This window comes from Papio anubis, chromosome 2 (genome assembly GCF_008728515.1).
Source record: "Papio anubis isolate 15944 chromosome 2, Panubis1.0, whole genome shotgun sequence".
Taxonomy (NCBI): domain Eukaryota; kingdom Metazoa; phylum Chordata; class Mammalia; order Primates; family Cercopithecidae; genus Papio; species Papio anubis.
Genome location: NC_044977.1, coordinates 14423626 through 14437934, shown reverse-complemented (window position 1 = coordinate 14437934; position 14309 = coordinate 14423626). Strand labels below are relative to the sequence as shown.

General features: G+C 37.6%; 1 protein-coding gene across 10 annotated transcripts in view; it reads right to left on the bottom strand.

Annotated features, from left to right (window-relative positions):
• Nucleotides 1-14309, bottom strand: part of NSUN3 (NOP2/Sun RNA methyltransferase 3) — a 219540-nt gene that overhangs the window by 138507 nt on the left and 66724 nt on the right. The window contains exon 6 of one of the 10 annotated variants that reach the window (XM_021933957.2): nucleotides 7868-7928. The exons of 7 other annotated variants lie outside the window; for them this stretch is intronic. In XM_021933957.2, coding sequence (XP_021789649.2) covers nucleotides 7868-7928 — 61 coding nt within the window. Of the gene's footprint in view, nucleotides 1-1505; nucleotides 7929-14309 lie in introns of those variants that run through there. 2 more of the 10 variants (XM_021933956.2, XM_031662952.1) reach the window with 2 other exon arrangements.

Below are 14309 nucleotides of genomic sequence, written 5' to 3'. Positions count from 1 at the left end.
TAGCCGGGCGTGGTGGCGGGCACCTGTAGTCCCAGCTACTCAGGAGGCTGAGGCAGGAGAATGGCGGGAACCCGGGAGGCGGAGCTTGCAGTGAGCCGAGATCAGGCCACTGCACTCCAACCTGGGTGACAAAGCGAGACTCCGTCTAATAAATAAATAAATAAATAAATAAATAAATAAACAAACTACTGAAAGAGTTTCTGGACAGAATAATGGATATTGATACAAAAGAACATTTTATTGGGTTTACTGAAAGTTATAATATATGAATGTGTAAAGTTTTCAATTCCTTATAAAATACCAATCTTGTAAGGGGCAAATTAGTGTAAAGAAAACGCTTTTTAATAAGCCTCTTTATTCTTGAACGGGTGGAGGAGTATTTTGCTTCTGTACTAAGGGGGTGCTGCAGTAATACCTAAAGGTGTCATTCAAACAGAACCCTTAGATGAGTGCACTGCTTTGATGCCTAGTACAGAGAAGAAACAACACGTAATTGGGAATGTCAGTATTCATGTTCTAGTCTTAACTCTGCCATGAACTCATTATGTGACTATTACCAGAATCTTAACCACTTTGGAGGCATCAGCCTTCTTAACTACAAACAGGAGGGATAGAATATATGATTAGATTTAGCTATAAGTTCTGTGATTCTTTGCCTCTTGTGTTCTCGAATCAACCAGGAATGAGTATACTCAAGAAGTAATGAAATCCAGTTAGGCTGCTATGGTTCCCCGCTTAAGTCCTCTGTTCTTACCTCTCTGATAGCATCTCATTACCATTGAGCCTCTAAAATTTACAAATCCAATCTGTTTGCTGCTATGATTGTTCTTTTCTCTGACCTCTCTGTAGCACTTGATTCTAGTAATCGACTGCTCCTTCTTAAAGTTAGTTCTGTCCTTGGCAAGTATGGCACTCTCCTGCTTCTTTTCCATCTCAGCCTATTCTTACAGACTCAGCTGCAACTGTACTAAACACCAGCTTTGTGAGAGCTTAGCCAGGGTTTTTCGTTACATGTGGTGCATACATATACCTTGTTTCAATAATCCTCTTACAGCTTTCTTCCCATTGCCTTTCCGTTGTCTTTCCAGGAGATTTCATTCCTACTCATGACTTGAAATTTCACTTCTATGTGTATCCTGCTTGTTTGCTTGAAAATCCAATCAGGTATCGCCAATTGCCTAGAAAATAGTTTCACTTCTGTGCTCTTGTAACCTCAAACTCAACATATCTCTCATCAACTATTTGTCTCCTCAAAGTAGTTCTATTTTCCTTTTTCAATCAACAATAATACGGTCCACCACCTTTTTTCTTTTTTTGACAGAGTCTTGCTCTGTCGCCCAGGCTGGAGTGAGTGGCGCGATCTCGGCTCACTACAAGCTCCGCCTCCCGGGTTCCCGCCATTCTCCTGCCTCAGCCTCCTGAGTAGCTGGGACCACAGGCGCCGCCACCACGCCCGACTTTTTTGTGTTTTTAGTAGAGACGGGGTTTCACCATGTCAGCCAGGATGGTCTCGATCTCCTGACCTCGTGATCTACCCACTTCCGCCTCCCAAAGTGCTGGGATTACAGGCCTGAAGCCACCGCTCCCGGCCAGGTCCACCACCTTTTATCCAAAACTCTCAAGCTGGATGTAATTTGAAATTAGATGTTTTCAAATATTAGAAGAGTAACATGTCATATATACCATATGTTTTTAACACTCCCAAGAGAATCTCAGTCAGTATCCAAATTTGTCCCTTTGATTGAGTTACTGTCATACTGACAAATAGGCCAAGGAGTTGAGACAGAGAAATGGGCAAACGTAGGTCGGGAGGTTGAACTAAATATCTTTTCAAAAATATGTTAATATTTGGAGAGAAAAACATATGGTTATTTACACAGTAAATATTCTCAGTCAGTTTGGGTAAGATTTTGCAGCCAAAAGACTTCAGGTCAGATCACTGCACGTGTTATCCAAAAAAAACACAAACAAACAAACAAACAAACAAACAAAAACCAACCAACCAAAGACTTTCAGAATTGTTTGGATCTAAGGATTGTGAATTAATATTAATGATAAAAATAACAATATTAAAATAACAATTATTTATTGGAAATTAATAATCATTCAAGTACCATGTTAGACATTTTATGCAATAACAATAATAATAGAGACATGCTTACTATGAAAGACTGTTATTTTCCTCATTTTGCATACAGGAAAACTGTAAATTGCTACCATCATTTATAAATTATCCAGGCTGGAAATGCAGAGTCATTTTTGGTTCCTCTCTCTTCCCGTTCTCCATATCTAATTAGTCTTCAAATCCTGTTAATTCTTCCTTTCTATCAGTCTCTCCTTTTGGAGCCCCACTGCTATCATGTGACCTAACTCAGATCCTATGAACCTCTCTCAGACTCTTAATACCGTACAGCCAAAACCAGTAGCCTTCCTCCTCCTATTCAAACTTTCCCAAACCATTACTCTTCTTAAAGTAGTATATTTATTATGTATTCATTCATCTTTTCACAAATATTTACTCAATATCTACTCTATGTGGCATTCCTCTTTTGAAAAAGCTTCAATGGGTTATTATTGCCTTTTGGATTAAGCCCACATTCCTTGGATTCATATTTGAGGCTTCAAATAATATCTACACTTTCAACTTTATCTCTTCCTATTCACTTAGTTGAACTCTGGACTCTAGCCACTGCACCATTCATACGTTACATTGCGTGTGCTTCTGTGTTTCTGCTGAAACCACTCCACCCTCCTATTATATCCTCTTCCCTTCTCTTTATTTGGTGATACCTTGCCCATTTCTGTGGATTTATCTATGCTCTCCTACTTCCTTTTGCCATCCTTGACCTCTTCTTTCCGGTTTATAATTATGACTCCATCCTTTCTGACTCCATTCACTATTCATTTGTCTTATAATTATATACTGCCTTCTAGTGCTATTTAACTTTTCACATTTGTGAAATGTGAACATGTGTCTTACCTTTGCAACCAAATCGAAGATTCATTGAAGATAGAGATAATTTTATATTTCTCTGTACTCCTTTCATAGCTGAATATAACTCATAAAACTGAAAGTTGTAACATATTTTATGTTTCAATGACTTGTGACAGGAGGAATGAGAGAGAGAACCAATGTCTTCCTAACTCTATATCTATTTAAACATTTTTCTCTCTTTGTCAGTGTCCTAGATCATGATAATAATAAGAAAACAATATAGTAGAGTTATCTCTAGAAACAATATAGAGGGCAAACAGTGCATTGATATAGTTTGGATGTTTGTCCCCTCCAAATCTCATGTAGAAACGTGATTGTCAGTGTTGGAGGGGGGCCTAGTGGGTGACATTTAGGTCATGAGAACACATCCCTCATGAATGATTTGGTGCCCTTCCTACAGTAATGGGTAAATTCTTGCTCTGTATTTACAAATCCAATGGTTAAAAGGAGCCTGGCACCTCCCTCTCTCTCTTACTTCCTTTCTCAGCAGGCAAACAGCCTGCTCCTGTTTGCCTTCTCTTATGACTGAAAGCTTCCTGAGGCCTCACCAGAAGCAGATGCTGGTGCCATACTTCTTGTACAGCCTGCAGAACCATGAGCCAAATAAACCTCTGTTGTTTGTAAATTATCCAGCCTCAGGTATTCCTTTATAGCAACATGAAATGGACTAACACACATACAATCAAAATTACCTTTGAAAACCTCTTAGGAAAGTGCTATAGTAGAGACCACCAGCTGTCAATAAGTCCAACACACCTAGTTTCTCCTCTAATCTTAGAAAAAAATGTTTTTCCAACTTAGCACCTGATTATATAGTTAGGAGCCATGCTATATAAATAATATGTGTATGTAAATAATAGAATCAGAGCGGCAGGATGCTCACAGTAACAAAGATGTACAGTGAGGGAATATCATCTGTTACTCAAAGAAAGATTGTTCTTGGCGTAGCTGATTCAGGTGAGCACTTAAAAGGACCGGGGGTCTTTCCTGAAGGAAGAAATTAAGAGATTCAGAGTGAGAGGCTTAGGCATGAGGCCATGTGACAAGGACTTGCGAGTGGCCTCTAGTTGTCGAGAGTGGTTCCTAGTTTGAACACTGAACCTCAGTCATGTACCTGCAAAGACATTAATTTTGCCAAAAGTTTGAGCGAGCTTGGAAAGAGATCTTTTTCCAGGAAAGCTTCTAGTTAGGGACATACCCAATCTGCACCTTGATTTTAGCCTTCTGAGATCCTGAGCAGAGAACCCAACTAAAATATTCTGAACTGTTGACTCATGGGAACTGTAAGATAATACATTTGTGTTCTTTTAAGTTGATAAGTTTTATAATTTGTGATGCAGCAATAGAAAATCTAATACATCATCTGCTTTCTATACATCAGGTATATACTAAACACTTTACATCCATGATCTTTTTAAAATTGTTTAAATTGACATATAATAATTGTATGTATTTATGGGGTACATAGGAATGTTTCAACATGTACAATGTATAGTGATGAGATCAGAGTAATTAGCATAGCCATCATCTCAAACATTTATCATTTCTTTATGTTGGGAACATTCAATATTCTCTCTTCTAGCTATTTAAAAATATATATTATTGTTAACTATAGTCATCCCATGGTGCTATGAAACACTAGAACTTGGGCCTTCAGGATCTTTTAATTATCCTTATTGTAGAGCTGAGAGACATGAAGTTTAAAGAGGTTACACGATTTGCCCACATTTGCATAACTAGGAAGTAACAGAGACAAAAGTGTATACCCAGACTTACTATCAAAGTCTATTTTCTTAACCACCTCTGATGGGGAAGTTGACCATTCTACTGTAGCCTTACTGCCTCAGTTAATGTTCTGAATATGAAACTCTCTTTGTGCTTTCATCAGCCTCTGTTTGAATTTTTACTCCTTTCTGCTGAGAACTTTCTTCCTTTGTTGATATTCAAAAGAACCTGTTAAATTAATGTATTTCATGAAACATTTATGAAACACGCACTACAGGAAAGCAGGGAATGAAGAGCTAGGGGAACTCAAAGATTCATAAAACAGCTTCTGACCCTCAAAGTTCTTACATACTGGTGGGAAAACAAACTCATACACAAATATCACAAATAAGTAAGTCTAGCCTGAAGATTCCGAAAGAAAACATTCTGTGAATTCACCTGACAAAGGGGCTACTGTAGAGAAGATGCAAAGTCAAATTTATACAACTATTTTCGATGAGACTATATTAATGGGAGTTTCTGAGTTCCACAAGATTAAAAACTAAAGAAACCCTCAATAAAAAAAAATAAAAAGAATAAGAAGAAAAAAAAAAAAGGAGAAAAAGAAACCCTCAACTAATTGTAATGTCTACTTCTAAAATTGATGATGAGACTAGCAATAGCTTCATTTATTGTCTGCTTACTATGGGCTAAGCAATGTGCTAAGTACCTAAAGGTATTACCTCTTTTAGATCTCACAAAATGCCTGTGATATAGGTTTTATCATTGTTCTTCTCATTGCTGTTATTCTAATTTTACTGATGAGGAAACTAAGATATAAAGAGGTTAAGTAACTTGCCTAACATCACACAGCTAGAAAGTAGCATAGAATTCAAACTCAGGCAGATTGACTCTGGTACATATACCGTTAACCAGTATATCTTCCACAACATGATCATTTTATTAAAGAGGAAGGATAATGAGAGAATAAAAGCCACGTGGAGAATGGGGTAGGTGAAGGGAGATACACAGAGATAACTGCTGCAGTTGATTATAGAATTTAGCTGTGTTTCTCGGTACACAAGGCAAAATGGAAAATAATATAATTAATATAGGCCAAGTAATCTGAAAACATTCACTGAAAGCTAAGAGAAATTAATAATCACAGGCCTACATGGGGTAGGGTTAGAGGGGAAGGCAGAAGGGAGGCTTTGAATGACATGGCATATAACACCTTATATAGGATATTTTTAATGTGCTAAAATCAACTCTTACTTAAACCAAGAATAAACCAGTAAAATGAATTTTTGTAAAGACACATGGAAATGAATTTACATTGTCCATTTATGTACCTTTTTTACTTAACTGGATGCAAAAGGGAGTGGCTGGTTAGCAGTGGTTTTCAAATTGCAGATTCCAAATCATTAATGGGTCATGAAATCAATTAAGTGGGGGTCAAGGTCAGTTAAGTGGAAAAGTCTTCAAAAAAATTATACATATCTACGTATACATGTACATATATGTGTGTGTGTGTGTGTAATACATAACAAGTTTAAGGATAAATATTGTGTAATAAAACTTTCTGTATGTCTAGGGGCTTACATTGCTATGTCATCTTATAAACATGATTCAAATTCCCTAAAAAGTCTGAAAGCCACTGCCTTAGCTTTGACTATTCATCTTGCCTATCACTTATCTCAGCTGGGCTCTTGTCAAAAGCTACATTAAGAATAATATCAGATTGAAGTCATTAGAGAGTGCTTGTAATGTATTTTGATTTGTTGATTAAAAGGAGACCTTCATGCTTTAGATTTCAGGCAGAGTGAAAGGAAGTTGTTTTGTAATTAGGGAGGTTTTTATTTGCACAGAAAGGGGGAGTATCTCATTTCTGCAGAAGGGAATCGCAAGAAAGTGTGCAGGATGAAAAAAAAAAGCATTTCCGTTTCTCTCTCTCTCTCTCTCTCTCTTTTTCCTTGAGACTGGGTCTCATGCTTCGTTGCCTACCAGGCTAGTCCCAAAACTCCCGAGCTCAAGCAATCCTCCTGCCTCAATCCAAGTAGCTGGGATTAAAGGGAGCTCATGTCTGGCTTCAAAAACATTTATCATGAAGCATGAGATCTATTTGATCTCTTCAAATGCATGAGTGCCTCCCTCACTCTTCTCTCAGGGTGTCCTGGTCACACAGTTGTCCGGGTGTAATTATTAATAGCTTGCTTTTCTACTCTCAAAAATGTCTTAGTTGGATGATAAATTATATGGTCCCCTTTTCAGAGCAAGGAGCAAATGTCCCTGCCCTGGAAAGATATATTTGTAGGGAACGGCTATACCCAAAATATTCTGTCCTTTTATTTAAATTATAACTTCCCTGTGCTTTTCTTTCTCCTGGCAAATCTTCTAAGATATACTTGTCAGAGGAGATTCTTTGTTTTCCTACTTAGCAGTATCAATAAAGACCATAGCACCATTTCTCAAACTGAAGCTTAAGGACTTGGGGATTCTCAGATGACTCTCTGCTAACTGAGCTCCCAGTGAGAACGTGGGTAATTATATGTTTCATACTGAAGCTATTCTGAATTTTTAAAGATATAATGTAGGTATATTCTGTATCATCTGGAGGGTCACTATGAGATTCTAGTGCTTAAGAAGGTGTTTATGTTATTATCAAGTTAACCCCAAGCAGTACTATTTTAATATTTGTGAAATAACTTGAAAACACTAAAGCTGTTTTTAATATATAAATTCTGTATTTATGGAAAGTTGGAGAGAAAACAGCCTCATAAGACACTACAGAAAAATCAAAGTTTTTTGGTAATTCAAACAGAGAAAATTGGTGGAAGAATTGAAAAATCATGTGATGTACAATAGCTAAGACACACTGAACACTAAAATCCTACAGCTTAATAGTAAGTACAGTGCTTTGATTTCATGAGGCAATACAGTTTGAACAGAACAGCATCATCTGAGGTATTAAATTAATGCTCTTTATTTTAATTTTATTTTCCAATTGTTAACAATGTTTTAGAGCTTTGTGGATTTTAAAATTGTATAAAACTATACGTATACAGAATTTTTTACACTGTTACATTTGTTCATTTAAAATAAATATTTTAATAAAACACTGAGGTCCGAGAGAATGTTTTCAGCTCCTTTATTATACATGGTACTTACATCACCAAACTTTGAGATGCAGAAGAGCGAAAAACACCATGCTTGGAAACAGACTGGTCTGCTGCGAAAGAGAAACAGAAACCACTTTGCTTTCTGTCATGTTGGCTTAATAGAAATGCCAGTTTAGCAAAATGAACGTATTGCCAAGAATGGGAACATAGCTGGTGGTACACTTCAACGAGGTTCTTTCACCTGTTTCTCCCTTGTAATTCCCGTCACCTTCTCATGCTTTATTTGCTCCTGTATTTATCACTCCTCTTAGATCTATTTTGGTTCTCCACTATTTTTTTTCTTTCTCCCTTGACTTTTGTGTACAGTTTTAATCCTTTGCCTCAGCTGCAGTTACAGGTCAGAGGACTTTTACAAAGAGAAGAGACACGATCAAATAAAACACCAGTCATGTAAATACCTGGAATATAGCAATGGCTCAAAATGTATTGACTTTTCTTAGAGATAACCTATTCTTACTTTAAAAATTAGGCAGCCAAAGTTTAGAAAGTTTTAGGCCTATTTAATGTCACAAATTCAGTGAAAGGCAGAAGTAGTTCCAGATCACACTAATTTTTCACATTAAAAAATACTCTGGGGTAACTGATAAGACTATGAAGATTAAGATTTTTCTATCATTTCTGTGCTACCCCAACAATCTATTTTTTGACTGTCCTTGATGTGAAGTACTACTTCTTTTTCTATTTTAAGATATTCTCATTTGCTGTTCTGCCTTTGGATATTCCTTGTAGGTTTGAAGCATCCTCCAGAAGACAATTATGGATTTATCCATTGACATTCCAACCTTATTATTGAGCCTATTTCATTTTGAAATTTTCCCACACTGTATGCATGCTTCAGCATGTTCATAATGTAGTGGATTCTCTATTTAATTTACATCTCTCAGTTCAGTGCACAAGGTTTTGAAAGTGGTTTGACTATTTCTTCAGTTCACTGTAGAAAAACGAAGCATTGCAGCCTACAATACAGATACATTGTTACCAGATAGAAGTATGAGAACAAAAAGACAGCATTTTCAAATATCTTGTTCACTGCAAAAATACCACCAGGTGCCCTAGTAGAATTAGCAAATTACTTAAAGGGTATCCTAACCAATGAGCTGGAGTCGAGACACTTTAACCATTGTGATAATTAGGTTTCCTCAATAGGATTACTCAAATTTCTATGAAAAAAGTAAAAGAGAATGTAACTTATGTGTGTGTGTGAAAGAGAGAGAGAGAGAGAGAGATCGATCCAGCTTTCAAAGCAAAACAGCTTAGTATAATATAAGAGCTCAGCCTTCCTCATGTAGTTAAGTGGGAGTCACTGACATATTTTAATCACAATAATGACATGATAGAATTTTGTTGTAAGAAGAGCACTTTGGCAGCAATAGAGAGTGTAGACTGTGAGGTATGAGGCAGTAGGTAAGAAGACGAGTTTGAAAGAAAATTCAATAGCTCAGTGAGCTTAACTAAGGCAATGCCAATGGTATTAAGAGAAAAATAAGAAAGACAGGTCTTGGTTATTATCTAGAGGTAAGAGTGAGGAAAGGCAAAGAGATAAATGGAACATTACTTCCAAGTTTCTAACTTGGTGGTGGCTGGTGGTGTTTCTAAATCAACTGAGGAGAAGAGGAGTATGAGTCAAGAAAGTTAGAGTCAAGGACATTCACTCTGATAGCCACAATTTTCTCAAGCAATGAGGAGGCAGGGGCATCTTCTTTTTTTTTTTTTTTTTTTTTGAGACAGAGTCTCGCTCTGTCGCCCAGGCTGGAGTGCAGTGGCCGGATCTCAGCTCACTGCAAGCTCCGCCCCCCGGGTTCACGCCATTCTCCTGCCTCAGCCTCCCGAGCAGGTGGGACTACAGGCGCCCGCCACCGCGCCCGGCTAATTTTTTGTATTTTTAGTAGAGACAGGGTTTCACTATGGTCTCAATCTCCTGACCTCGTGATCCGCCCGCCTCAGCCTCCCAAAGTGCTGGGATTACAGGCGTGAGCCACCGCGCCCGGCGCAGGGGCATCTTCTAAAGAAAATAGGAGAGGGTTTATGTGGGAGAGACGTAGAGAATAGTCCAAGTTTCAAAAAGTCACTAATGAAAACAGAAAAGAAAGCCGGCCAAGGAATAGTCAAAGTTTTTGAGCAGTGTAAAAATCTTAGGTGAGCATGAATTTGTGGTAAAATAAATCTGCACAGTTGTGTAAACTTGTAGTGACATCAATCTGCACTGTCTACTGTATGATTTTCTTTCTTTCCAAACAATGCTCAGCGATGTAGGATCTATCAGTAGAGGTATGGACTACTACGGACTGACATAGAATTGCAACTTTCAATATCAAGTGCAATGGGAATGTAAGACAATGACAGAGATGAGAGCTCTGTGTTGTAAGTTGTAAGGCATTAACCTTAGGGTCCAGGATGAAGAAAGAAAGAAAACCAGAAGGAAAAAGGATAGTCTTCAAGGGAATTAAATTTTAAAAACTATAGGTATCAAGAAAACTGGATTGCAGTTTAATAAAAATGAGAGAATAATAAAGCTGGAAGAACAGGAGGTACTGAGATTAAATACTCTTAGGTGGAGAAATTTTAGATCTGTGTTGTTCAATATGGTAGCCAAGAGCCACATGTGACTATTTACATTTACATTAATTAAAATTTAAAAATTCTTCTTCAGGGCTGGGCACCGTGGCTCATGCCTGTAATCCCAGCACTTTGGGAGGCCAAGGTGGGTGGATCACTTGAGGTCAGGAGTTCAAGACCAGCCTGGCCAACATGGTGAAACCCAGTCTCTACTAAAAATACAAAAATTAGCCTGGCATGGTGGCAGGCGCCTGTAATCTCAGTTTCTCGGGAAGCTGAGGCAGAAGAATCTCTTGAACCTGGGAGGCAGAGGTTGCAGTGAGCTGAGATCTTACTACTGCACTCCAGACTGGGCAACAGAGTGAGAGTCTGTCTCAAACAAATAAAGAAAAAAATTGTTCCTCAGTCACGCTGGACTGCAGTGGCACATTCTCAGCTCACTGCAACCTCCGCCTCCTGGGTTCGGGCAATGCTCCCAGTTCAGCCTCCCAAGTAGCTGCGACTAGAGGCACGTGCCACCACTCCCAGCTAATTTTCTCTATCTCTCTCTCCCTCTCTCTCTCTATATATAAAATATATAATATATATTTATATATTATATATAATATATTATATATTTTTTATTTTTATCTATATTTTTATATATATATATATATATTTTAAAGATATGGGGTTTTGCCATGTTGCCCAGGCTGATCCCGAACTCCTGGGCTCAAATGATCTGCCCACCTCAGCCTCCCAAAGTGTTGGGATTACAGGTGTGAGCCACTTCACCCAGTCACACTAGCCACATTTTAAGTGACGAATAGACACATATGGCTGGTACTGTCCATATTTGATAGAGCAGATAAAACAATGCAGAAAGATCCATTGGAGAGTGTGACTCTAGACAATGCCAGGTTCTAGGAAATGCTCAGGAGTGTCAGTTACTGAATGAAGAACATGGAGACAAAAGCTGTTGGAGAAGAGGCAATCAAGGAGCCAGGAAGGCAGGATATTGGATAGGTTTTCCACAGACATGATGAATTCAGCCAGGATGGTGGCAAAAGTTCTGATGGGGAAGACATGAACTAGATACTGTAGTCCTCAGTGGATGTATTAATAGAAGGTGTGACCAGATAGATGAACACCTACACTTTGTTGGGAGTAGTAATATGCTTCCTGGTGGTGCATCCTAAACCCTTCATGCCTTACCACACTGTCCCTTGCTCTTGAAACATGCCTGACTGACTCAATCTAGGCTCTGACACAGATATCACTTAAACTTCTCCTGGTTCAAAAAACCACCTTTTCTAAAATTGTATCAAATTGCTTCTGCCAACTCAATACTGTTGGGTGTAAGAAGAATCTATTGAATTAATTCTATATGGCCAAGTTGACTAGGTAGCTGAAAATAATGCATTAATGGGCAGAGGTACAGCTTCATATAGAATATTTACAGAGATTATCTTTACTATCACAAAGCAGTCTTTTAAGGAAGAACGAACATAGGTAGTTTGATTTGTGTTATGTCTGCTGTAAACAATAGAGTAAAGAAGACATTTTAAAATTGACCTGTAATTCAGTGCTAAGCTTTTTAAAAAATGGGTTATACTAAATCTAAGGAGGAAGAAAGTGTGGTGGAGCTTATATCTCTTTAAAATTTAATTTGCTAACTCAAAGATTAACTTTGTGTTTATAAACACATTTATTACAATATAGGACTTAACCTGAAGCTTTTATGATCAATTTAAGATAAATGATTATCAGGTGAAAATGTGGTATAACTAGTTATCTTGGCTATTCATGACTAAAAATACCACACAAAACAATTTCCAGTGGCATCAGAGCTAGTTGTCACCATCATAACCTCCCTTCCCTTTTGAGAGTCGGCAGCTGTAAGCTATGAGCCCACAGTAATCCTTCCCCAGTAACATTAATTCACAAGTCAACACAAGTTCTCCAGTTCTCTCCCCACTGCCCCTCACCCTAGCAATTACTGTAAATACCTTGACGAAGAAAGGTTTACCATGTTGAAAAAGTTGTTAACACTTTGTGTGGATAAATAGGTGAAGAATCTTTCTCTCTGTAACTTAAAAATTGTAAGCTGATATAAGCTCTGTCCCTCTCCTTTCCTTTCACCATTGCCAATCTCTCTGAACTTTGTCCATTCTTGTTAATATCTGCAATTCTATTTCCACTGGCTTTTAAGAACTAAGAAGGAGCTGGATGCTATGCCTTTGTGTTTTATTTTTCAATGAACTATATACATTTTTAGTCTGTCGGTTCTGCTAGGTTGTATAGTTATTTGTGTGTAATAGGCTATTCCATAGCAATACGCAGTGGAAAATTCCTTTTGACAAGCCATAGCAAGCTTAATTGAGTCATGCCGTATACCATTAAATAGCTTCCAGTGGGGCAAACGTTCTCTTTCCTAAGGTAGCATATGCTTTCCCTGGGTTTCAACATAACAATATGTCCTCACGTGACTAAGGAAATTACTTTTTTCATTTGGGAAAAGTTTCAGAAAGGTATGGAGTTAATCTTTGAGTTAACAAATTAAATTTTAAAGAGATATAAGCTCTACTACACTTTCTTCCTCCTTAGATTTAGTAGAACCCATTTTTTAAAAAGCTTAGCACTGACTTACAGGTCAATTTTAAAATGTCTTCTTTACTCTATTGTTTAATCATTCCCTAATGAGAATCCCATATCAATTCTTTTAAAATTTTTATTTTATTTTAAATATCACACAATAATATTAATAGAAACTCTTCTGTCAAGATAGTATTTCTGGTTCTCTCCCATTGACTTTGCCTGAAGTCACTCCAAATTGTGACATTACTCTTCACGTTTTCAGGACAGATGCTGTTAGAGCTGTCAGCAAAAGTAGTAGATTATCAGCATACATTAGTTAACTTGTGAACCTCCATCTGAATATTCTTCAGCTACCAATGGGATCTGTGTGATTTTCTAGCTTCAATGTCAGTCTGAAGAGTAACATCAGAAATGGGCACCATTCTTACTTCCCTCCCCAGTGCAGCAATGAGGCAGGGAAAGGGAGATTGTAAACCGTTGGTTCAAACCATATAAATGGATTGAAAATAAATTGTGCTATCTGCTCTATTTGTCCCCAAAGCCAAATTTACCTAACACATAATACAAGTAGTCTCATTCAATTGCATCAAAGGACTTTTTGGCATCTAATAAAATTATTGCTATTGGTTCTAATTTTCTCTTTGTATTCCAGATGAGTTGAATTCATCTATGCAGATTATCTCCCGGGCATAAAGGCTTCTAAAGTCTATTAGATTTGTGAGTATTTGCTCACGTAGCCAGGTGTGCAGGTAGCTATTATTTCCTACCTGCCCACATTGTATGAAAGAATATTTTTCACAATACTTCTAAGGGAGTAATATGCAATCTAAGTATAAGGTTATAGGAATATACATAATAAGGTAAAGAACTGCAAGACACTTCGATTTCCAACCACAGATAATATCTGATGCTTAAAAAAATTCAGTACAAACCATTTCAATGCATTACATTTATTCACAGTCTATTTCTGAAACTAGTGGCTGCTGAGCGTGCGGATGGCAGGGAGAAGTTAATGTGTTGGTAAGCAACCTAAATTTTTATAAAGCTATTTTGAAAGTAACTCAATGTCACAGAAACTAATATCAATTACTCTTTGCTTTACAACCGACACTGCAAGTCTGCTCCAAATTCCCATTGTTCAGCTCAGTATCTGCAAAGAAAAGGCAGGCAGAGAATACCCTCCACTGGAGATTTCCGGGTATCAAAATCACAAGACACACTTCTTTAGACTATGGCCTGAAACAGTTCAAAGGTTGTTTTTTCCCCAAGTATTGATTAATCCTTTCATTCCCTGGGAA